Source organism: Falco peregrinus, chromosome Z (assembly GCF_023634155.1).
Source record: "Falco peregrinus isolate bFalPer1 chromosome Z, bFalPer1.pri, whole genome shotgun sequence".
Taxonomy (NCBI): domain Eukaryota; kingdom Metazoa; phylum Chordata; class Aves; order Falconiformes; family Falconidae; genus Falco; species Falco peregrinus.
In genome coordinates, this window is record NC_073739.1 from 54,901,257 (window position 1) to 54,926,727 (window position 25,471).

General features: G+C 37.9%; 1 protein-coding gene across 14 annotated transcripts in view; it reads right to left on the bottom strand.

Annotated features, from left to right (window-relative positions):
• Positions 1–633: 633 nt before the first annotated feature.
• Positions 634–25,471, bottom strand: part of JAK2 (Janus kinase 2) — a 91,699-nt gene continuing 66,861 nt past the window's right edge. For 13 of the 14 annotated variants that reach the window (XM_055790256.1, XM_055790255.1, XM_055790252.1 and 10 more), the window contains 11 exons: positions 23,790–23,917; positions 22,840–22,978; positions 21,390–21,541; positions 20,192–20,342; positions 19,369–19,505; positions 18,003–18,192; positions 16,956–17,080; positions 12,390–12,562; positions 11,086–11,203; positions 9,184–9,297; positions 634–4,764 (listed from right to left, as the gene is read on the bottom strand). In XM_055790256.1, coding sequence (XP_055646231.1) covers positions 4,657–4,764; positions 9,184–9,297; positions 11,086–11,203; positions 12,390–12,562; positions 16,956–17,080; positions 18,003–18,192; positions 19,369–19,505; positions 20,192–20,342; positions 21,390–21,541; positions 22,840–22,978; positions 23,790–23,917 — 1,535 coding nt within the window. In that variant the 3' untranslated portion in view covers positions 634–4,656. The remainder of the gene's footprint in view (positions 4,765–9,183; positions 9,298–11,085; positions 11,204–12,389; positions 12,563–16,955; positions 17,081–18,002; positions 18,193–19,368; positions 19,506–20,191; positions 20,343–21,389; positions 21,542–22,839; positions 22,979–23,789; positions 23,918–25,471) is intronic. The other variant, XR_008744708.1, reaches the window with a different exon arrangement.

The following is a 25,471-nucleotide window of genomic DNA, read 5'->3' on the forward strand; positions in this document are numbered from 1 at the left end:
TCATGTGTGGGAAGGAGTAACTTGAACTAGCTTAGTTTTTACTTCCACCACAGTAGCTTAAGTATATATTTGCATACTTGTATTTGTAAGCATATTTTCAATTTTGCCATTGTACTTCTCAAAAATTAGCAGCAGCATTCAACTCTGTTCAAGGTATTTGGTGGTAATTTTAATGTGAAGTTACAGAAAAGTCATACGAAAAGAGTACAAGTAACGCAATTCAAGAAGTGGTTTCCTAAGAGCTTGTGTCAGAAATTCTGAAGAACTGCAGTCCGGCAACAGCCGATCTGTTAGTGGTCCCTGTCTTACACACTTGCTTCTCTCTAAATACTGAGAGTAAAGGGAAGTGCTTCTTTATCCCAAAATAATTAGCTTAATGAAAACTTAAAAAAAACCCCAACAAACAAAACTGTCTTATTGTTTGGGAGCACCCAATGTATCACCACTACTTTCATACATTTAAGTTCCTTTCAAAAGATAAACACTACTTATGGCTGTTCTGGGAAGGTCACAAGGTTGTATGTGCTGATTCTACCCCTTTAAACAGACCAGCTCTCTTCAGTAGCAACTCAAACCACCCGTAACTAATTTTACGTATTACATATAAAAGAAAACCTTGGCAGGCATGTGCCATTCATTGTATTTAGTTATTTTATTTTCACTATCCAAACTCAAAAGAAATGCACAGTTAAGTTTCGGGTATCAATACACAGCTTTCGAAAAAAATATCCCTTTCATGTTCTCTCCAAGAAACCATGTGTTCAAATGCTTGCAGTCCAACCATAAGTAGCAGGCATCTCCGTCTTGTGCTTCCTCACTCCCACCCCCCAGACCTGTTTCTACTTTAATATAAAGTACTGTAAACCTCTTATTCAAAAAGCGTAACGCAGAAAAAACTTCTCAGCCAAACGCCTTTTCAAAATTGCTGTCTGATACGACACAACCTTCAGCAGTTTCTTTTGGTATAGTAATTCTTGCATTTTTCAGTCAGGTTACGTCTCTGTGAGTATTTTAGATTTAAGACAGACAATACACAGTTTAGAAATATATTAGCACATATTTGTCATGGTATGGCATTTTCAGTAGACATCAGTTTTTCATAAATCATTATGAATTTCACATTTCAGAAAGCTTCTTCAGTGTTGAACATCAGCCTTTTCCCATCAGTCTTGTTCTTCTGTGCTTCTGCTTTTGCTCTCAGAATCCTATCCTCCAGGTGTCTGTGAACATACATTCCTGAAAAGCTTGCTTTCTTCACACAAGAGTTACACTTCTTCATACTTCATACAGTAACACCTCTTCCCATACATTTCAAGGCAGTTGGTCAACTTCTCAACTAAATGAAACAAAACCTTAATCTCTGGAAAAAAAAGTTAAAATGATCTTTACATATCTTTTTACAGTTATATTCATCTATATTTAGTAACAATTATCTCAACTACGGAGGCTTTTAATCTAGGACTTGACAAGAATAGGGTTTTCTTTTCCTGAAAATTCATTCTCTCTCTGGCTTATTACACGACTGTTGCAAGATTATGGAATATATTTAAAAACGAATTTTGCAACTTAACACATTTATACTGATAGACAACAAACCAATATTATACTAGACAATGCTTGTTTGCAGAGATTCTATAAGATATATTGTGCACTTACAGAAAAATTCTTTCACTTCAAAGGTAAGTGCAAAGCAGTAGTTGTTAATTCTACATCATAGCAGCAGTCATGTATACATAAACCAGCACTTTTTCTTAAAAAAAAATTAAAAAAAAATCACAGCATTTTGGGTAGCATAGTGATTACATTAATGTATGACAAATGCAATGCCAACTTAAGGAAGTTTCTAAAACAAAGAACTGAACCCGTTAATACAAAGGCTATATAAAAATACGGCATTGTGCAGCGCTTCTATAGATCTGAGAGCTTTCAAAACACAGTGTTTTCTGTTTGTTGTTTAAGTAGGTTACTACAATTGGCAGTAGCAAATTCAGCAAAATCACTGTATTAACATCCTCAACAGCTTTTTGAGAAAACCATTTTGCCTGTTCCAGGACCTAAGCATTGACACTGCAGATGATCACACATCTGCCCCAGAGTCCTAAGCACTACTTGGTCCTGTTCTCCCAGCTGAGAACACTCATCCTGAATGATAAGCCCTTTGCACCGACAGACTTGTTACAAAAGACTGTATGTTCCTGACCAACAGCACAGAAGTATACTGCAGTGTAAAGGTATGGCTTTCTCTAAAAATATAAAGCATTAAAGCAAAAAAAAAAAAAAAAATAATTCCACAAGACACTTAAAAAAGATCCTTGAGTTCAACACTATATTTATGCAAATCAAATAGACTATGTAATCAGTCATAGCATAGTAGAACAAGAAAAAGACTTCGTATTTACTGATAAAATAGCAGACTAGAAGATTTCTTCATTGCATTACACAAACTTCCCTGAGATTTGTAGATAAATTATGCTGAGTCTACTATATACTGGAAACCTACTGAGTGTCATACAGTGCAAATTTTACATAACTCCTGCATGTTTTCCAGCTAAAATGCTGTTTCAATACATTAAAGCTTTATTTTCTTTTGTTACAAAAACCACATACACACAACAGACTACAAATGCAAAGACTTTTTTGCACAAAATTTTGAATCTTCAAAGCAATGTATAGAAATGGAGAGAACACATTAAGTTGAACAAAGCACTTTAAAGTTCTTTGCAGCTTAAAAACTGACTGTGAAACTAGTTTTAAAAATTATCTATGCAAGTGCCCAGTGGCAAGAAAACCAACAGAAATATTATGAAATGCAATGGGCAGAAAGAGGGCTGACGCTACACTCCCTGGTTAGCAGTCTCCCATATTACAAAATCATAATTTTGTGGGAGAGAAACATCATAGTGCTACAAGATTGCTATACTGGCACTATGTTGCACTACATCATGATTTATTTTTTACTTTTTTTTAAAGCTGAGGTACTTAAAATTCTGTTAAGATGGATGTAGTTAACCAGAAAACTTCAGGAGGCCTCAGCTTCACTGACTCACTGCCACAGATTTTAAAAATGAGCACTTCATTTTAAAAACAAATCTGGATGTCAGGTCAGTTTGCCAAGTTGTATATCCCCTTAATTGAACTCCTCTCAGCAAAAGTCCAAGAAGAACAAGCATTGTACTTCGCAAACAATAATGCTTAATAATAAGTAAAAACAAAACAGAAAAAAATATTTGAACTAAAAATATACAAAACCTGCAACTTTACTGCATTGAGATATGAGATTATCCCCAAGTTTTATGCCTGGCGGCAAAACCGAAGAGCTGTCTTGTCCACAAATTTTTGTTAGACTTAGTTCAAAAGCTGAATCATACAGCATAAATAATCTGTTCAGGTAGCTCTGATCTCCTTCCAGTTCTCAGTAACTGGGATCATGTCCTGGCCACCCACTGAGTGTGAAGCAATTGCACTTGTAATTCCTCCTTCCAAAGAGTCTTATGTTGGGTATTACCACAGAAAGAAATGAGAGGTGACTTGGGCTACTTCATTACAAAATAAACTTGATGTGGTTGTGACTGGCTGCATCAGAAGCTGAGCCATAAGCATTCTTTTTTGTGTACTGGAAGGAAGGTATAAGGTGATCATCTTAACAGCAAAGTGAGGAACTGTGAAATGGAAGGCATTTTCTACATTTTTAATTCTGCTTTCAAAAGTTCCCGATTTATAAATACAGTTATGACTGCACAATAATTACAAAGATGGGAAGAATGAAAGAGCAGCATTTAAAAGCAGTTATGTTTAGCTTTTTCGCATTCAGAAACAAACTGAAGACACTGCCTTGTACAAAATGGCTTAATTTTTACTTGTTATCATTATGTTTTCAATTATATACGGGGAATCTAATACTCAACAAAGGAAAAGAAGGGTAGGAAAAACTGGATGTTTCCTTTTTGATTTAAAATTAAAAATTTCATATTGATAAATAGGTTTTCTGGCTCTCCAAATTAAGAACGATTTGCTCCCTTTCCCTAAAAATACTTACAGTACATTACAGAGCCTATTGTATCTCTTTGCATGTATTGCTGGCTGATAACTTATTCAGACAGGCACATTAAGTTTCTGGGTTTCATAACCACTTATATTTTGTTATACAGAGAAGCCATTTCTGCATCAACAACAAAAAAATCATAAACCTGTATTAACACACACAAGTCCTTGTGCTACACACAAAACAGGGTGCCAAGTCACTATATACCCAGTGTGGAAAGACTTCTAAAAGTTTTCTGTGCATCTCCATTTCAACAAGGAAATACACTGTCTTTTCATCTCAATCTCACCACAATTTAAATCACCTCTTTTTTGCATTGCCAAGTAAGGCAAACAATGGTGTTGTAGACTGACCATATATTAGATTATTTTACTTAGAAAAATAATTTCTCTCCCTATTGAGAATTTCAGCATGTTCTAATAGTAACAAATATATCCTGAAAAAGAAAACCAGCAGGATTCCTCAGTATACAGAGTGAGATAGGAAATTTGCCACACAGATTTTACTTTCAGCAAAGGTAAGATGCAGATGTGTACGTATGTCAATTATACACAGCGGACCAAGTACATCTTGTTCTGCATTCCAACGCATCCTTTGATGGAGGGACAGTTTTCTCATCCACCCATGTTGTCCCTTATATGATCCACTCGTTGAGCCAGATCCCTAAAGGTGGGGCGCTGGGTAACATTATTGTTCCAGCACTCTTTCATGATAGCATAAATCTGGAGAAGAAACAAAGAAAATTGGTAGTCAACAGACGTTACAAATAGTTAATAGTTACATTGAACTGGTTCAAAGAACACCTAACAAATTTATGCTTGCAAGCAACAGTGGCACAAGTGTACCACCTAGTCTTTCTATATCAATCATTTTACCTGCTTGATCCCAGTAACAGAAAGAAGCGAGGATAGCTAGGTCTGCAAAAGCCCTTATAATAAAAGATTTCTTTTTTAAAGTTAGTATAGAAATTCACACAGCTAGTTTTTGAAACTTTTAAGAGACATGTTATTTTGCTAGGCTTTTACCTTTTGCATTTTGGAAAGCTCAAAAAATGTTTAAAATGACAAATGCTTTACAAGTCTGACCAAAAATCAGATTCTAAATTCAGTCTTCCCTGCAACACTAACATACACTTCTCCACATTTGTATATTAAATTCTTAATTATTCTTCATATAAGCCAGAAAAGTTACTGTGCAAACTGAACCCACTTCTAGAAGAAGTAAATTTAAACGATTTTCACTACAATAGGCATTTGGCAACAGTTTTCTCTTTTTCAAACGTGTACCCAATACCTGGTCACAAACCAATTTACTAATCTCTTCACCTGTACTCTTCTCACTAATTTGTATCATAGAATCCTATAATAGAATGGTTTGTGTTGGAAGGGACCTTAAAGATCATCCAGGTCCAACCTCGTAGGGACTATCAGTAGGGACATGTTCCACTGGCTGAGGTTGCTCAAAGCCCCATCCAGCCTGGCCTTGAACACTTCCAGGGATGGGGCATCCACCGCTCCTCTGGGAAACCTGTTCCACTGCCTGACCACACGCATAGAGAAGAATTTCTTCCTAGTATTTCATCTAAACCTCCTCTCTTTCAGCTTCAAACCGTTACCCTTGTCCTATCGCTACAAGCCCTACTAAAATGTCACTCTCCAGCTTTCTTGCAGGCCCCCTTCAAGCACTGGAAGGCTGCTACAAGGTCTCCCTGGAGCCTTCTCTTCTCTTCTCCAGCCTAAACCACCCCAACTCTCCCAGCCTGTCTTCATAGCAGAGGTGCTCCAGCCTTGTGGTCATCTTTGTGGCCCCCCTCTGGACTCACTCCAACAGGTCCATGTCCTCCTTATGTTGGGTGGCCGAGATCCGAAAGCGGCACTCCAGGTGGGCTCTCACAGGAGCAGAGTACAGGGGTAGAATCACCTCCCTCAGCCTGCTGGCCGCGCTTCCTTTCATGCAGCCCAGGATATGGTTGGCTTTCTGGGCTGCAAGCGCACATTGCCGGTTCACGTTGAGCTTCTTGTCCACAACACCCCCAAGCCCTTTTCCTCAGGGCTGCTCTCAATCCATTCTCTGCCCAGACTGTATTTGTGCTTGGGATTGCCCCTACCCACATGCAGGACCTTGCAGTTGTTGAATGTCATGAGGTTCACATGGGCCCGCCTTTCCAGCCTGTCAAAGTCCCTCTGGATGTCCCCCTCTTCCCTCCAGCACGTCAACCGCACCACTCAGCTTGGTGCTGTTGCCAAAGTTCCTGAGGGTGCACTGAATCCCAGAGTCCATCTCACCAATAAAGATGTTGAAAAGTGCTGGTCCCAGTATAGATCTTTGAGAAACGTCACTCATCACCAGTCTCCACTTGGACATCAAGCTGTTGTCCACAATCCTCTGAGTGCACCCAATCCACCGAGTGGCCCAACTGTCAAATCCTATGTGTCTCCAGTTTAGAGACAAGGGTGTTGTGTGAGACAGTGTCAAAAGCTTTACACAAGTCCAGGCAGATTACATCAGTTGCTCAACCCTCACCCATCAGTGCTGCAACCCGGTTGTAGAAGGCCACCAAGTTTGTTAGGCATGATTCACCCTTAGTGAAGCCATGCTGGCTGTCAACAGTCACCTTATTTTCCATTTGCCTTAGCGTAGTTTCGAGGAGGATCTGCTCACTAATCTTGCTGGGCAGAAGTGAGACTTACCAGCCTGCAGTTTCCTGGGTCTTCTTTATTTCCCCTTTAAAATATGGGGTTACACTTCCCCTTTTCTAGTCAGTGGGAACATCACTGGACTGCCACAACTTCTTAAATATGATGGACAGTGGCTTCGCCACTTTATCTGCCAGTTCCCTCAGACATGCAGATAGATCTCATTAGCTCCCCTGGACTTCTGCACCTTCAGGTTCCTTAGATAGTCTTGAACCTGATATTCCCCTACAGCAGCTGGTTCTTCATTCTCCCAGCCCCTGCCTTTGCCTTATATGCCTTGAACCGTGTGGCTGGAGCACTCGCCAGTGAAGACTGAGACAAAGAAGTTGTTGAGTACCTCTGCCTTCTCCATATTCCAGGTAACCAGGTATCCCAATTCCTTCCAGAGAGCACCCACATTTTCCTTAGTCTTCCTTTTATCACTTACATACTTACAAAAGCTTTTCGTGTTGCCGTTGACGTCCCTTGCCAGACTTTATTCTATCAGGGCTTTAGCTTTCCTAACCTGAACCCTGGCTGCTCAGACAATTTCTCTGTATTCTACCCAGGCTACCTGTCCTTGCTTCCGTCCTCTGCAGGCTTCCTTTCTGTGTCTGAGTTTGTCCACGAGCTCTGTGTTCATCCATCAGGCTGCCTGGCATTTCTGCCTGACTTCCTCTTTGTTGAGATGCATTACCCCTGAGCCCAGAGGAGGTGATCCTGGAATATTAACCAGTTTTCTCGGGCCCCTCCTCCTTCCAGGGCTCTATCCCATGGTACTGTACCAAGCAGACCCCTGAGGAGGCCAGAGTCTGCTCGACTGAAGCCCAGGGTAGTGGTCTTGCCATGTGCCCTCTTTTGCTGTCCTCAGGATCTTGAACTCCACCATTTCATGGTCACTGCAGCCAAGGCTGCCCTTGGCCTTCACATTCCCCACAGAATTTAACCCGGATCATTATTACCAACTTTTTATACTTCCAAGAATTTTTTACGTGTTGCTTAAGAACAATCTGCACTGTTCCCAGGAAGAAAAGCAGCAGCAGTTCCTTATTTTTCAGCAGTTCAAATGTGTGCATTGACCAAGCTGCTTTAGACCCAAGTCTCAAGCAGCTTGTAAGCTACAGACATCTGGAAGATTTAGTATCAGTTATGACTGGTGTCTCAGGATCAAAATGAGAAGAGCACATTTTCTGACGAGAGAGACATTTCCATTGTGCTTTGGTATCTGAAGAAATGTCAAAGACACTGAAATCTTTCCATTAGTTTGGATACAGCTTCAGTAAAACAGATTATGACATTCTGGTTATCTACAAAAAGCCAAACCTCTGCAATTCAAGAATTGCTGTATTCATACATATAATGCAAGAAAGTTTACTTCATAAACTTCTCTTTTGATTCTCTATAGACTATCTCTTTGCCTTGTGGCTCCCCTGACCCACCTGTACCATTTTTTCTCTTCTCTGCTAGACCACTTGACTCTGATCGCTCATCTGTCTCCAGTTTTGAATGGAATATTTCTTGGCTTATTGCCAAGTATGCTTGATTTTAAAGGGATGCAGCAATTAATCTGAGCTGAAAGTTATACCTGTTAAAAAGCGTAACTATTTCACTTACATTCTTTCCCTGCTGATTCATCTACCCAACCCTACCAGTTTGACAAGTGCACCCTGCTCTGAATAACAGAGAACTACAAGACTTAGAAGCAGTATGAAAGTATATTTGTAAAACATCTAGAGTATTAGCAAAACCAAAAGAACACTGAATTACTTTGTGTGCTCTGAGGGTGGCTTTACATAGATACACACTTCAGTATCTATAAAGAACATACATACAGATCTGAAGGCCCTGAACATACAAAATCTGATTCATGTTTAACTGTGCCTACAGTCTGCAGGTAGCTCTTGGCTGAGAGTGCTTGACAGCGATTTGTACACATAATAAACATGGGTATTCCCATGCTTAAGGATGGAAAAGCAAAAAAAGGAAAATAATCAAGATAAGGAGTTATTTAGATCTTGGAATTAAATGTGAAAAACCTTATGTAGATATTAAGATACTTCTGTTAAATGTTACAGACTTCAGAAGAATCCACAGTTCACAGTTTTGAACAAAAATATCTATATGAGACTTCCATGGAAAAAGTTCTATATGCTAACCTCATTGCCTTAATAAATTTATGTTTTTGAAATAGAAGCCCGAGTGCCCCAGTACAGCAGTCATAATAGTCCTACTTCATATATTTAGAAAGACTACATTCTAGGCTCCTGAAGGAATCCACTCTAAAGAATCAGAAAATAAATGTGATTATACTCATCATGCAATTGATAAAGTAACAGCACAACCATTCCACTTGTGCAAATACTTTAGGAATCCAAGCAGAACGAAACACAAGTTTTGCATTTACCAGGTACTCACCCTGACAGAGCACCTTTCAGACTATAGTAACATATTAATACAATACTGCACCTCATCAGGACATCCGTCTGGTCTTGGCAGTCGTCCATTATTCTTCAAAAGCTCTATCAAATGAAATACAATCATCTGCCCTTGTTTATCATTGCCAATCATGCGCATGAATTCCTGAAACAGAAGGCTGACTGTCAAATAAATTTTGAAGGAAGAAAAGATGCTGCAACATTCTTACTGAGGGAAAATTCTTTGTAAGAAGATTAAATAATAAGAACAAATAGAATAGTATGTAACAATGATAAAATTATAAATTACAAGTCCAGAGAATATACTAATAATTTTTTGTATGTGTACAAAAATAGGATGATACATATACAATTTAAATCAGTAAGTGAAGAATCTTCTTAAAAAATGTCGATTATCTGATGATTAACTAGTTTTAAAGGGATAAAACTCACAGCTACTTCTAAATTGCTCCCTGAAACATTAAAACAAGATCTTTGTGCTTTCAAAAATCCCAGTCAAACAGAAAACAGACAATAACATACTGATGTATAAGCCAAAGATTAACAAGATTAATCAGTAACTACAGGCCAGAAACTGTAGCATAATTAAAGCCAGCAAAAATGGACTGGATAGATCTTGTTATACAAAACTCAAACATAATCCAAAAAGTAGATTAAAATCTCACTCAGATTGCTAGAGATCAAAAAATAAATGAGGAAGCACTACTAACTGAAAATAATTTCCAAGCGCAACACAAGGGAATTATTTTTCCTCCAATGCTACATAAATTCCTTCAATGATCCTTGACTTGAAAATGTGGAACTTGAAAATGTTGGCAGAATGTGCAAATGGCTAAAGTTGGGCAAACAATGTGTAGCTATAAAGACTGTGACAGTTAAACAGACCACTTTGGCTACTTGGTAGAATTTATTTTTTTTTTATACATACCAATACGATAACCACCTGATTAAGTGGTGAATGCACATGTAGATTTGATTTATTCTAAGTATGTTCCACCAGAGCCCGTGGCTTACTCTACCACTTTCCATTTCATAATCCTTCTGAAGAAGAACTCCAGGTGTCTGCAATGTTCGTTATTATGCAGGAAGTACTGCCACTGCCTTGAGTTCTTCCTTGACAGCTTAGTCATTGTACCAAATTACTAAGAGATCCACTGAGGCCAATGCAGAGAACTGTCACGTGCATTTCTGCCTTTGCATCACTGTCCAGCTATCAAAACTACATTTGCCAGCACTGACACACTGGCCAAGGGTGCGGACAGCTCCAGTAAATATGTAAGGTTTAACTCTCCTGTTAAGTCTGCAGAGGATGGCTAGGTATAAGTAACTTTGTGAATCTTATTTCCAACTGGAGAACTATAATTCAGCATACAAGTAGTATTCTTCTCTGTCCACTGTAAATCTGTCTTTAAAGGTGCCTGTCAACACTCTGCAAAAAGCCTCTCCCTTTCTTTCTTGAACTTCAATAACTTGAGTTCTGGTAACATAACAAAACCCCTTTAAGTTACCTTATTTAAATCAACTTAATGCTTACATATTTGTTTGGCTCAGTCTCAGATGTGGAATAACATTAAAAATACACATTGTGTTGCAATGGAACAGTTGCATTTGGGATTATTGTCCACGAAGGATGAGAAAGGACAAACTATGATGAGAAATTTTAAAACCTTTTTCAAACAGGTAGGAGCTACAGGATGGATGAGATCTGCACAGACTATCAGGTAATTTTCAGATCTCCTTTCCTTCTTACAGCTTGATACTAATACTTTTTAGCATGTTAATGCTTCTGATTGGATGCTGACTCAATAAACATTATGGTATCTCCAGAAAAGGATCAGTAAATATCAACCTATTTAGGTATAGGAACAACATATACCTTTAAAAAAATCTAAATAAACAAAAACCCTCTGAAAACCATTAACTACATACTTACAGCTGGTGGGCTTTTGTTCTTGTCAATATATGTGAAGAGTTCATACAACACCACACCAAAACTCCACACATCTGAGGCCACAGAAAATTTGCTTTCTGTCAGAGATTCTGGAGCATACCTGCAACACATGGTAAAGAGAATATTTTTCTGTGTAATGTGTCTTTTTCGGTTTGAAGACACTTCTTCTAATAAGACATTCTTTTCATGATACTTTTCTATTCATAGGGATTAGCACATTCTCTTTTCCTTCCTCTACCTTCACTAGTAATTGTTTTTTGAATAATAGTTAATTGATGTTGAAAACACAAACACTTTAAACGCAGTTAGTGATAACTATATCCAAGTTTGTTTTTTTCCCTGAAGTTGTAGGTATTTTTTATCTGTGGTGCAAGTAAACAAGAATTTGATAAGACCTGGCAAGAAAGACAATTATAGCTAGTAAGCATCCTCCCATCACTTTCAGTGAGCCTTAAACTGTGTCCCAATAACATCTACTAAGACGCCATCTTGTATTATTTATCTTTTAGATATGATATTTTTACAAGTGCCTAAGGCAGCCTAAAGTGTAGACTAAAATCACATCTGGAATAGCATTTTCTTTTGCTGTTAAAACATAAAATGCTTTTTAATCACAGTTATCTGCCAGCATATTTTCTAAGGTACTTCTACGTCTTCACAGAACAGAACTGAAGCATATATTTTGCATTATGAATACAGTCTACCAATTTCCATTTCATAATCCTTCAGTCTCCCCCAGGCTACAGAGTGTTCTCCTTTCCAAGCAAAGTGTAGCTCTTTGGAGCATTACTGTATTTTGGAACAACTGCCCTTCTCTGGAAGGTCAATGCCCGAATACAGGCATCTACCCGACTATTCAACCCAGCATTTAGCCTTGCTTATTACAGTCTATGGGACATAAATCCACTTGGTCAACAGAGGGTCCATCCAACAGATCTCAGCTAGAAGATATGAACCACCAGTGTTTAGGGAACCAAAAGATTCAAAACTCTGAAAGCATCCTGGGGAATCAGTCCTTCTAGATTTCTTTTATTTTTGAATATCTTTCCTGTTGTGTACTATTTCTTTTAAATGTTTTAGTAATTTTTAGAGGCTTTTTCTAGAAAATAGGTTGAAAAGTCCTACATGCTGTTCTGTAAATTCAAACATCATACATGTGACTTTCACGATGCTGAGCATCTTAGTTGGAGTCCACACTTAAAAATTCCACAATATGCAAAACAATTGGCTGAAGCTGCAAAAACTGAAAATATGCCACAATTTCATATATCCAGTATCAGACTTACCAAAATATAGGGCTTTCACCAGGTTCTTTTACTTTGTAGTATTCTTTGTCTTGTGGCAAGACTTTTGTCAATCCAAAATCTCCAATTTTAACTCTGTTCTCGTTCTCCACTAAGATATTTCTTGTTGCTAAATCCCGATGAACATATCTTTTTGTACCCAGATACTCCATGCCCTAGGTGTAAAGTTCACAAACGTAACAGGAAAAGAGTTATTTTTACCATTAAGCAGCTGTACTTTCCCTAAAGGTAGAAATTAATCTCAAAGTTAAAATCAAACACAAACTGTTGCCAAAACCAGTGTTCTTGAACATTTTTCTTTTCTGAGGAGTTACTTCTTCCAAGTGCAGGGACCTCCCTTAACTGAAGGGAGACAGACTGAACATGTGCCAGAGCCAAATGTTTTTTGATTATGTAGCTGGATAGCTGCTACAGTTCCTTTCTGTGGCCAAATGCAGTTTACTGGTGATGGAAGGAAAACAAAATTTGGGCAAAGCTATACAATCCCGGGTGGATGAAAAGACTGTCCTATTTACCCATTTCATTTAATCTTTTGTTCACTTCATACATCTGCTTCCATGATTGCTTTATGAAACTTTATATTATGATTCCTTGAATCTGACAGCTGTTCTCTGACTGTATTCCCATGTGTGTCTTGTTTCTCTTCTGTATGGACCATTACTCGCCAACACAGTTCTGCTTATTGTTAAATTTCCATTGGCTGTTGTAACAAAAAACACGGGTCTGAAGCCATTTTGTCTTTTGCTGCTGCTGCAGCACAATTATTCTTACACATTAACCTTTTTGCTAACAAGAAAATGTGGAAGAAACCAGTGTGTGTAGTGGCATTACTCAAAAAAGAAAGCCTTGCTTACACAGCAGTAAGTGGTGGACATAAGTGGACACTGCACAACACCAAGAGGTACCCAACTTGTACATGAAAGGAAACACAAAGCAGGCTACCAGTTTGAGTTTCGTAAGAAAGCATCTCACTCCTTCAACACAACCGAAGTGCAATACATTATGCTAGAGGCATCTTTGACCTCAAAGGTTCTGAACACCAATGTTATACTATTAATGCCAGAAGATTTCTTTTTCTCTCTCTCTGTTTTCTTTCTGTTTTTTTGAGAAACACCTGAAATAGGTGGACTCCGAAGCCTTCCTCTCACCCTCCTGTTACCTCCTAGCACCGCTAGGTGGCACCGCTGTTTGCTCATAGCCCACTCCACTTACCCCTGCAACCCTGAAAAATACCAAACCTATAGCTTTTCCAGAGGAAGACTCCTGGGTTTCTGCTACAACCAGTCTATCTAAATGCCGTAACTTTTTACTGCTACTACATACTGTAGTGAAAACAGTCCTGAAGCTTCTCGGATGATAGTAATTTTTCTGTTAGCCTGGAAAACACAGAGCTACTCAATTGAAATCACACAAATTCTAACTGGGAAGCATAATCCTGTAGCATTACTCCAACAATGGAGCTGAGTTTAATTATGTCATTTTGAATGTTCTTATCATTCGAGTTGGGCTCTCCAGCAAGGACACCTGAAGCACTCTAAGCATTAAGAGATGGAAAAATAAATTTATTCTTAGCCATCTCTCCTACCAGCCAGCATTAACAAAATGCAGGGCCAAAAAATAACATCCCAAAAAATCAGATGCATGGGGATGTTAACTTCCTTATTTGCCATTCTGTTGCCAGGATTCTTCAAAGTTTAATACAGAGTTCTGTTGCTTGCCACCAGACAAGCTGTACTATCAGCCCCATGCTGCACCAGCTGCACTACTTTGGATCCACAGAAACATCATTAGCAAATGCCATCTCTGAAAATGCTGCTTTTCACAGCATGAGATATGCACAAAAAATGTCACGGTTAAGTCTTTCCCAGTATAGCAGCAAGGAATCAAAACACAGCAAGCAAGCAAGCAAGCAAGCACACTTATCTTAACACTCAGGTATGGGCATGCCTTCATTTCTTTCACACATTTGAGAGAAGAGCAGCAAGGCAGAGGGAGAAAGATTTTTGACTGAAAACTCAAAGTAACAGTGATAAAAATGCACAGCAGAAAGATGTGAGACGCTGAAAGAGCAAACATCGCAAGAGAAGCAAAAGCACCTAAAGGAAAGAGGGAAACATGATCAGCTGAAAGAGGAAGGAAAAGCACTCAGATTGCATTTTCATAATTATTAGATACTATGTTTTTAATTAAGTTGTTTTGAGGTAACAGAATACTGCAGATTAGAGTGAGATCTTAAAATGATCAGTACAACCTCTGCTTTGCAGGTTGCACAGCAACAACAGTGCAAAGCAACAGACATACACTTTGGTTCCCTTAGAAGCGAAGAAAAGATACTTCTTTAAGAGCAAGTCTATGTGTGGACTTCCCTTACTCTCCTACTCTTGTGTACCCATGGCTTTGTCACATGAAAGCAATGTTTTCCCACTTAATTATCTGCAGAATACATATTCTAGCTCCCTTCCTCTTGGGTGGTTCTTGGTACTTAGGAAGCAGTCATTTCATCTGCTATTTTGATTTTTCATCACCATCCTGAAGACCTGTAATATTTTGAGGCTTCTTTTATAAATGTGCAAGCACACACACACATTAAGGACCTTTTTCTTTATACCTTCTGAATACAGTTCCTTTCCTAAAGCTTCCTGCCATACTTGCACTGCCTGCAAAGGCCAAAATTCACCTTCCAGTCCTCCCACCAGATACCTCTCTCACAGACCAGGACCGTGAGATACATTGCCACTGTTGTTCCTTCAGGCTTTGGATAAGGCCTGAAGACTTACATGTGCAAGCTTCGCAGCTGCTTATAAGAGTGAACAGGGCAGGTACCTTACAATCCTTCAGGTAACAGGCTGAGATGGCCACACAATAAAACAGCTAAGTGGTTGCAGCCTTTGCGCATTCCAAAAATCCCTGTTGCATCTTTATTCCATCCAAGATTCTCTGTCACTGTCCTCTGAGGTGGTGCGGAGCATGAGACTCTTCCAGCTCTTTGCTTGAAGGAACATTGTTTTTAGGGACTTACCAGCACTAATAATAATATAAAATTGAGATATTTTCTTATGCCTGTTATGGAGAATGACTTCTTTTTCTGGAGACACAGCTCAGAGGGCTTTAGGGCTTTTTAACCCTCCTTGAGTGGGTGGTCACATGTTCAACTATTCCTCTCTGTGAAAAGACTGACACTTCCCACAGACTTGTGAATGTTTTCCGTTTTCCAACCTCAGTGCACACTGCTTGCCCATCAAGGAGTTTTTGCTGGAGGCTACTCACCTAGCTCTGCTTCAGTGAAGCACATGAGTAGGTGAGATCAGCTGCTAAAGGTGCATGCAGCATCCTTCTGTACCTGCCCCAGGTTCAGTAGCTAAAAGGTTTACTGAGCCAGTCAAATTTCAAGCAGGGAACTATCAAGCTCTATTCACCAGGTGAATGCCTGGAGAAGATCTTGGCTCTGGCACAGACTCTCCTGCCTGACTCTCGTCAGGCCTCTTCTGTGGGTACTGCAGAAGGAAAGGCTTCTGCTCCGAATGTGGCAGGGCACACATTACCAGACATGCGGGCTACATACTCCAAAGTATACTCACTAATTTTAAGTAAATTATTGTTTCCATGTCTTTGATGTGGGTACTGGGGAAAGGAATTTGGGTACTGGGGAAAGGAATTTAAGAATATTTGTAGTACATGCCTTGGGGGGGGGGGGGGGGGGGGGGGGGGGGGAGTGTGTGTGGGGGTGGTTTTTTTGTCTCTTCCTCCTACACCCCTCCCTGGTTTTTTTTTCCCCTTTCCCCAAACTACCAAACATGCAACAAAAACTGAAGTGTCTGTAGTTTCTTGTATCTAAAGCATAATGACAAAATAAAACTAAGGTAGGCATAAGGCCTCTTTCTGAGGAAATTGGGTATCACAATAAAGATCAGATGATTGCCCCCTTTTTTCAGAGTTTTATGAAGGATGTTCAGTACCAGCCACTGAGACTAGCAAATCATTTACTACAGCTCTGGTCACATCTATGGCCTATAGTTCTTCATAGAGAAATTACCTCTGTCTGCTCTTTCTGCTAAACAAGCTAATATTATTTACAGTTTAAAGTAAATTCTTAAACATACAGATGCTGTTACAGTAATTTTAGATTTGAATATCCATGTTCTTTAAAATAAGTTATGGTACGTCACAAACAATTTGCCTGAGTGAGTGTATTAACTCCTGCAAAATTTTATTTCAGCTTTCCCTAGGGAGAAAAGAGAGTTTAATTCTTCTTAACAAACTACAAGCTAAGCAAACAGTAAAATACAGAAAAATAAATAGCGTATATTCTGCCCCCGTCAGCAGATAGGCCAATCTCATCACCCTTTGTTAAAGTTACTCAGAAGTTTGTTGGGTGTGTTCAGAGCACATCAATATGTATTGCTACTTTTTTTAGGGTTATGTGGTGCTAGCAGCCCAACAGTATTATAAAAGATAAACCAAACCATCATTGGTTGTTTTGAGACAAATGAGACAAGACCAAAGAGACAAAAATTTGCTGAAAAGTACCGATCACCTGAGATTTCCTACCTTGCATATCTGAGACGCATACAGCAAAAGCTTCTTGTGGTCCAGCCTCTCCTTGTGTTTCTGCAGATAATCTCGTAAACTTCCATATGGTAAATATTCCATAATTAATCTTAGATTCCTACGACCTTTGACAACATCAACAAAAAAATCACACTTAGTTTTTCTGTCATTTCCCAATTACAAGTTTTGAAATGTAAATATTTACAAACATCTATGAATTACAGTTATATAAAATAGTCTTAATACCAAAACCCTAATTTATTGTATGTACATCACCATACAATTTTTCATATATTAGTTAACTTGCTATTTATTTAAATACAACAATAACGCGGATATGTTTGACATACAGAGCATCACTAATCAAGATGATTTCATCAATACTTAGCTACCATTGCTAAAGCAAAGCAGAAGTGCCACACGTGTGTATCTGTGTTTAAGTAATTCCTCCTTGTTGCTGAAATGAAATCCAGAATGGCAACTGACATCAACTGGTCAGCAGTTTTACCAACTTTAAAAACTCAGTACGATTTTGAACACAATCTTTTTCTTTTTACAGTAAGATTTTGAGCAGAACACACGCTTTCATTCAACTTCAATAACATCAGCAATTCACTTAAATGCATCATTTCTGAAATCTTCTCCTGTCTAGTCTTTTACTCTATAAGCTGTACAAGAATTGGCAATATCCACTGTAAGACATTACACTGAGCAAAAACCAAGGGTTATAAAATGGTTGCATTTTCCCGCTGAACTCTAAATTCTTTCCCTAGGAAGACTTTTATGCTTTAAGATAAAGAAACTGGGTAACTGGCCAAAATAGTACTTTCTCTAAATCAATCAGATAATGCGATGAGCTGACTGAATAAAATGTCCACCTTGTACTGAGAAGTAGTATATGACAGACACTACCCTCCTTTGATTTGTACCAAGTCCTGGGGAAGTTAGGACAAGTCAGTGAGGTTCACGAACACACTTACCTCTCTGAATGTCTTAAGTGTGCAAACTTAGGTGGACACCTGAAGGTGCATTCAATATAGCACGTACCTGCGCTGTAGCATACTCCTTTGTATTTAACAATGTTATCATGCTGCAGAGATTTAAGGATTTCAATTTCTCTTTCAAAGTCCCTAAGGTGCTCTTCTGTGCTATGTTGCAGCTTTTTCACAGCCACCACCTCCCCCGTATTATCCTGCAGTGGATCATACCGGCACATCTCAACACTGCCAAAATTTCCCTATATGACAAATGGAAATACTTGAATTAAAAACAAGTCCACAACATTGTCTTTTTCTTAGTGCTTGTTCATACCGCCTCAGTGCTTACTGCATCATTAAGGTGACCACAATTAAGTAAAATGCCACAAAACCTCCCTGAGAAGAAAAAAAAAGAGTGCAGGGGATCATAAGTAACAGTTCTAAAAGAGTAAGAAACATGTTTTATGAAAGAAAGCAAACAGCACAAGAGGAAAAGAAGACAATGAGAAGGGGCAATGTCCATTCATTTTCTCTCCCTTCTTCACATATTTCCACACGTACTTGCAAACTGTCAGTTGACATACTCCTTTGCCTGCACTTGCTAAGATCCCTTCATTTAGGCTGCTTTTGGCTCTTAATTCTCTGTTCCTTGGCAGTTCTTCCCCCACTCGTTTCAGTGTTCTACCTTCCCTTTCTCTATTTGTATTTGCTTTATCTTCCTTTATGCAGTCCTCACTCCCTCTATGCTATGCTACCATTTACAGTCAACAACCAACCCTCTGCAAATAGAAATAGTTCTGCTACTTCACTTTCAGGCTTGCTTTCACTAGTACTTGAAGACAAAGCAATATATAGCTATCATGACAATAAAAAAACATAACACCGCACAGAACCACTCTGGAAAAACGCTACTTGGTTAAGATCTGCCAGCTGCGCTTGGTCTTCTGTCTAGGCATGCTTTCACACAGCCAGGCTGCAATGACTTGCAAAACTAGTAACCAAATGCTGATTTCTAAAGCCAAAAAAGTTCAAGGCCTACATATATCTCTAAAAGACATTACTGAATTTAGGGACGGCATATACAGACTTCTCAGAATGGTCATGCACAAAAAAACCCCAACCCCACTAGTTCTATGCAAGACTGCTCTGGAAAATTTTAAAATTAATACCATTCTCTGCATTACTTTGAATTACTAAGAAAGATTTTAGCTTTTTGTTGTTACTGGATTCACTGTGGAGGTCAGCTAGCTTTCTTTCAGCTAATGACATTGTGAAACTAAGAAAGAGATCTAAAAGGAACTGCACGTTGAGGTCAGATACGTATTAGTTTCTGTAATAGAAGTTTCAAAGTGAATAATTTATAAGGGGTCATGGGAAGATAACTGAAAAAGGACAGTTATTTTTCTAGGCAATTAGAGAATTTTGAAACATCCTACCTTGCCAAGCTGCTGTAAAAACTTAAGATGTCTTTCTTCAAATTGTGTTGGGTCCCGATCTTCAAAAGCACCAGAAAATCCAAGTGCTCCAATTCTCATATTTGGCAACATATCACTTTCTGTCAATAGCTCATAATCTGACAGGTAGGAGGAAAGGAAGAGAGAAAGGGAACAGAAGGCACAGAGAAGCAAACAGGAGAATGAAGAAACTTATTACAATCATGGCATAGTCTACCTTTGCTTGGCATACCCCAAATTCAGTAGAATATTAACAACCACCTTAACTTCTATACAGTAATCTGCAAAGTCAAAGTAGTATTACGGAAAAGTCAAATTATTTGTCTTGACTCATAGCAAGTCTTACTTTAATTTCCCGATTTTCTTTTTTGCAGACCTACTGTACTTCAAATTTAGCAACTATTGTGCAACAGCTCCACTACTGCAGGGGGGAGAAAAGTAAACTTCACAAATGCTTGTGATAACATGCGTCTTCCACTTGGAAAAAAGATAGATACCTCTTTATTTTATTAAGAAAAAGAAAGAAAGGAAGACATTAACATACTTGATTAAGAGGAATTAGAATGTTTGGGAAAGATGTCAATCAAACCTGAAAACTGCTTTGAATGATAATGTTCACTTTTAATGTGCTCTATTTTAGAACAAGCTAAGAAGCAGTAATATAGGGTCCTTATGAACTTAAGACTTCTGGGGCTGCTGTAGAGGGTGGTTGTGGGTCAACATACCATAAAGGAAGGTACCAGATGAAAATGAACCAATTGAATCAGGGTTCTTTTTGTCTAGTGAGTTCTTCTATCACACTCACCTGGAGTGAACAGGCTATTCAAGTCACGTATAATTGCTCTAAATGAAGGCCTGAAATCTGGCTCATAATCCATACAGTTGTTTATAAGGTTTGCTAGTTCTGTCCAGTTGGGGGCAGGAAGTTGGTGCCTATCTTCATAAAACTGTAGTTTCTGGAATTAAATAGATAAAAGCCATTTTAATATACAACCATGAAGAGCTGCAGAAGCCTTAATATTTTCACCATAGCAGCCAAAAAATACAGCTCTCAACCTAGACTTGTTACCTCACAGAATGTACACCTGACCAATTTACACTGAAAGCCAAAGGTGACAATGTAGCAAGACTGGCATAATTTAGAGTAATCAGTTCAGAAATTCAGAGTCAGCTACTGGTGGAAGATAACAAGATAGAGAAAGAGAATGAGAAAGACTGTCTCCCCTTTACTGATGATTTCATAAAAATTCAACTGGATTGGCCCAGCAGAAAATTCTATCTACCTATGCGCTGGCTGAGCGCCTCCGACTGTAAAAAGCTTCATAAATATTATGAAAGAATGCGGATTAGTACAGTAGATGTGGGCAGCTTCTGAAATACCCAGGTATCTATAAGGTAGATCTAGGTAGACCTTGTAGCTTACTGTAAGAGCTGATTAAAACACCTGAGAAATCAGATCAGGTTTTGTGAGAAGGTAACAGTCTGTTTATAAAAATGAACTACAAGTCTTTTGGTAGTGCAGTAAAGAAGATGATCTTTTTGCTTCCAACTAAGGAAGCAAGTATATAAGAAGTAATATTTTTATGGAATGTGTTTCCCTTGCCCCTAGTTGAGACCAAGTTAACATTTCTGGTTAGCTAAAACAGTAGAACTGTCTGCAACAAAGTCTTACAGCATCTAAGAAGTTCAATGGCTAGAATAATGCCAATTAAAATCCATATACATTGTTAGGAATACTTTTTGCTTAAAATGATAATGTGTTGCAACAAAGCAACAACAACATGAACAAGGTAATACTGGCAACTTACCTTGCCCCCATAAAAATCAAAACCAAGATAAAAAAAACCCTCAAATCATCACTTCTGATCATCATCTTCCAGTGAAAGTGCCCTTTACCTACAGTGGTCATAGACACACCACTTTACATGCTGATACAGTGACAACAGCTGATGTTTTACATTGTAACAGTTCTTTGGACACTTTGACTGCAAAACAATACTTACCCTTGAACAATCCAGTGCACTCAGAGGTTTGTCTCCTCCACTGCAGATTTCCCACAAAGTAGTACCAAAACTCCACTTGTCTGTGGCCAGGCTTAATTGTTTGGGATTCTCAATACATTCAGGTGGAACCCATGGTATTCTCTCAAGAAGAACTGTGCAATCATGCCAAGATGAATCATGTTAAGATGAATAACAAAAAAAGAAAATTCTATGATATTTGATTTAGTAAAAATTACTTCAGTATACACAGGTTATTTCATTCTGTAATGTGCTTTTAAATCCTTTCCAAGTTTTGCTCCTGCCTAAAAAAAAGCTACAGAATATATACAAAAATAATATTTATGCGCCAGACCAGACGACCATTAGTTATGTTGTAAAATAAATCTTATGTTATAAAACTGCCTTAACATCATTCCCACATCATATTTTCACTCTAACTTCTTTATTTCCCTCTGTGTTACCAAGATTTAGCAGCTACCACAAAGGAACTAGATGGCAAAGGGTAAAAAGTACTTTGTTAGTGGTTGGCACATTCTGGGACAGTGGCACAGCGGCACAGCAAAAGGTGCCATAACAAGGAATTTCATACTACCTTATTTTAAAACCTTTGATATTGATTAGTAACAAATTAAAAGATAGTATTGTAGTGATTTGATTTAAAGCTCCTTAAAATGAGATCTCATAAGATTAATGTAGGCTTCTCATTGAGTTTAAACAGTTTATTGGAAAATAATGATACTGCAATGTCTCTTAGTTGTGTTATTTCTTTTGACATGTATAAAATTACCAAGCGTAGAGTGTGTTCACTTTTCCAAAATGATTAAAAGGACTAGATAAAGAATAGGAAGGTTACTTCAGTTTCATCAGTGTAACAATCTTACACTTCCATTTCTTTTCATGTAATTAATTCTGCTGTTTATAAAGCATCAGAATGGCTCCAATGGCAGATGACAATCCAGTATTTTTAGCCACAAGTGGCTTCAGGTGTTCACCAAGAAAAGCAGTGAAGATGATTTTCAACTGTCTCGGCATCATTTTCAACAGTGCATTTACTTTCAGCTCTGAAGATTCTCCAAACCATAAGATACAACAATTTAACCTTGACCAATCATACCATGCCAAGTCCAGCAGCTACCTGCAGATGCAGCACTTACATGCTGTACATTATAGAATACTAAATGCACTACCAGTGAAAAAAAGTTTGAGAATTAGAACAGCAGGAAAAAAACCCCTCACACAACAGAGAATTCTTCTGTAGCTACTCACTGATATAAAATATACATAAAACTTCTGACTAGGACTGCAGAGGTTATTCTAAAGTGAAAGACAGATGAAGGAACTTACGTAACAGAAGTACCTTAGACAGTGGCCAGAAAAAAAAACAAAAACCAAACCAAACTTGTTTTTCAAGTCAGAAGCATTAAACAAGAAAGCTGATACACAGACTTACTGTCTCTTGGCAAAACTGTAATACTGATGCCGGGATCACTTAGTTTTATAAACGGAAGGTTTCCAGACTTCCTGTCTTCCTCTCTGATAAGCAATATGTTTTTTGCACAGACATTCCCATGAACAAGGCCTTTATCCTCCTATGAATAAAAATGTATATTTTGCATACTGACAAAAAAATCTTATGGTTGAAGAGGTATTTAAAAACAATACTTTACACAGCATGATGGAAACATCAAGCAGACAAAATAATGATCATAGATTGTATTGATCAGACCTCAGACATTTCATCAGTTCCTCTGAAGAGTTACAGTTTCTAGCCAGTTTTCGTTCATTTTATGCATCTAACTAAAGTTTGAGTTAAAAAATATTTGATGTATGTTAACTCAGAGGAATACTGATCCATCAGTATGATCCACTTAAAACGTAATATAAAAACATTTAAACTGTTAAAGGGAAAAAAAAGGGAAGATTCATGTAATCACATATCCTGTCTTGAATAATGGCCTTTATGTACAATTAAACAGACTGTAAGGTTGGGACCTAATGCACAAAAAGAATGTACTAGCAGTTTGAAAAGTACAATGTTTTCCCAGTGGTTAACTACTACCACTACCAGGAAATAGATTATGTTCAGCATCACGAGCTGACATGGAAAAATCAAGGAGGACTGATTCCTGGGGAGGTGCGGAGGGAAGAATTTTTACTGGAAATGTGTTTTTATTTCACATTGAAACATAAAGCATTAAAAAAGAATTGGGAATTAAATTACACTTTGTGCAAGATACAAAGGTCTGTCCTTGGTTATCCACTATCTGGTATATGACCAGTCTGTTTACAAATACCCTCCAGAGTTTCAGGAAATAGGGTAATAAGCTCAGCCATTCTACCTCTATTAGCCTGAAACACTTCAATTCAATCATGAACAAAACTGAAGAACAAACTACTTACCAGAAAATGCATGGCTAATGCCAACTGTTTGGCTACTTCCAGCTTCCACAAGATATTGATAACATTTTTGTTCTTTTTCAAGTACGTGTCCAAGGATCCAAATTTTACATATTCTTGTACAAGGATGTCTGATTTAAAGTAGTAACAGGAGTTAACAATTAAAAACCAACAACAAATAAAGGAATTTCAGGACAGCTTCATTACTCTGGTAATACCCATCTCTTTCTTTATCTTTCTGATACCTTGCTGGTGATCTAACTAAATTCAAATCTGTATGACATCTCAGTATTCCCACAACTATTCTATGTTCTTTATGCTTTGTCATGGTGTGGAAGCACACCTAATTTCTTCTCATATGCAAAATTACTAGATTTAATAGTTTTTTATACAGAATAGCTTTCCACCTTAATAAATCCAGTGAGCATCTTTCCACCATCACTTGAAAGGCACAATAAGTAACTTTAACTTCTGATACAGTAATGTAACAGCAATATCAATGTAGTGAGTCAAATAACATTCAAGTCATTCACTACATAGTAGTTTACAATCTATATTACCAGTGAAAAATATGGTGCTTTGCTGACAAAGGACACAGGCTTCTTGAAAACAGGCTAATATCTCCACTAAAAAAAAAAATTGTGTATACATATGACTCCATGCAGTTGTTCAGTGAACAACCTAAGAAACAAGACCCATTTTGTAGTACTGCACAGTCTTCATCAGTTTTAATACAATGATTTCACACTGCATGACTGAACTCTTGCCTTCAGCTACAAGATGCTCGCTCACATTGCAATGATCCCATTTAGACTGTAAAGATACTGGAAACTACTGGTATTATATTTGGGTATAACAAATAAACTGGTTTCTATAACAAACTTACTTTATAGACAGCAAACTGGTTTTTTACAATTATGCGAAGCTATTTTCATCAAATCTGTACATCAAGTATGTAACCCACAGAAAAAATAACAGCCTGTCTTCTGATTTCTTAGTAACTGCCTCTTACTAAGCTGTAATAAGTCTCTTGCCTTCAGAAATAGAACTGTCTATAGAGGGTAACTGACCTAAAGAAGAAACAAGTAACCATACACATCTTTACTTTTTTTTTTTTTAATTATATACCTGATCTACCTGAAATTTTATATATAGTCCCCAAGCTTGGTACAATGAATAAACTAGGCAAAAAACACTCATGGGTGTAACACGAGTAACACTAATGTGTTAATGGCATAACAAGTTCTTGGCCAAATGCGTTGTGCCTTTTCCATCTTCCTAAGAAGCAATTCCTGATACAGACTTCACCCTCCCTTTTGCAAATTCCTACTCTGAAACAGACAACCATCTACCTAATATGCTTTTACTGTTATTATAAAACACCTACAAACATACACAAAAATAATGTTTTAGGGCAAAATGACATTTCTGCCTAAATACTGAATGAAGAGGAAAAACTGCCAAAGTGAGACAGCAAATATTCGAAGATAGCATACATAAGCATATGATACCCATCCAAATTTAAGAGGTCATTACAAGTTGTTATAAATGTATTTCAGGCATTCTTAAAAAAACTTATTAATACATAGCCACAATGCAGTAACCCAAACTGAAAACACATTCTACTTCTGTAGACAATGCAAAGATTCCACCTTTGTTAATATTCTGTGGTGTTTTTGTTGAAA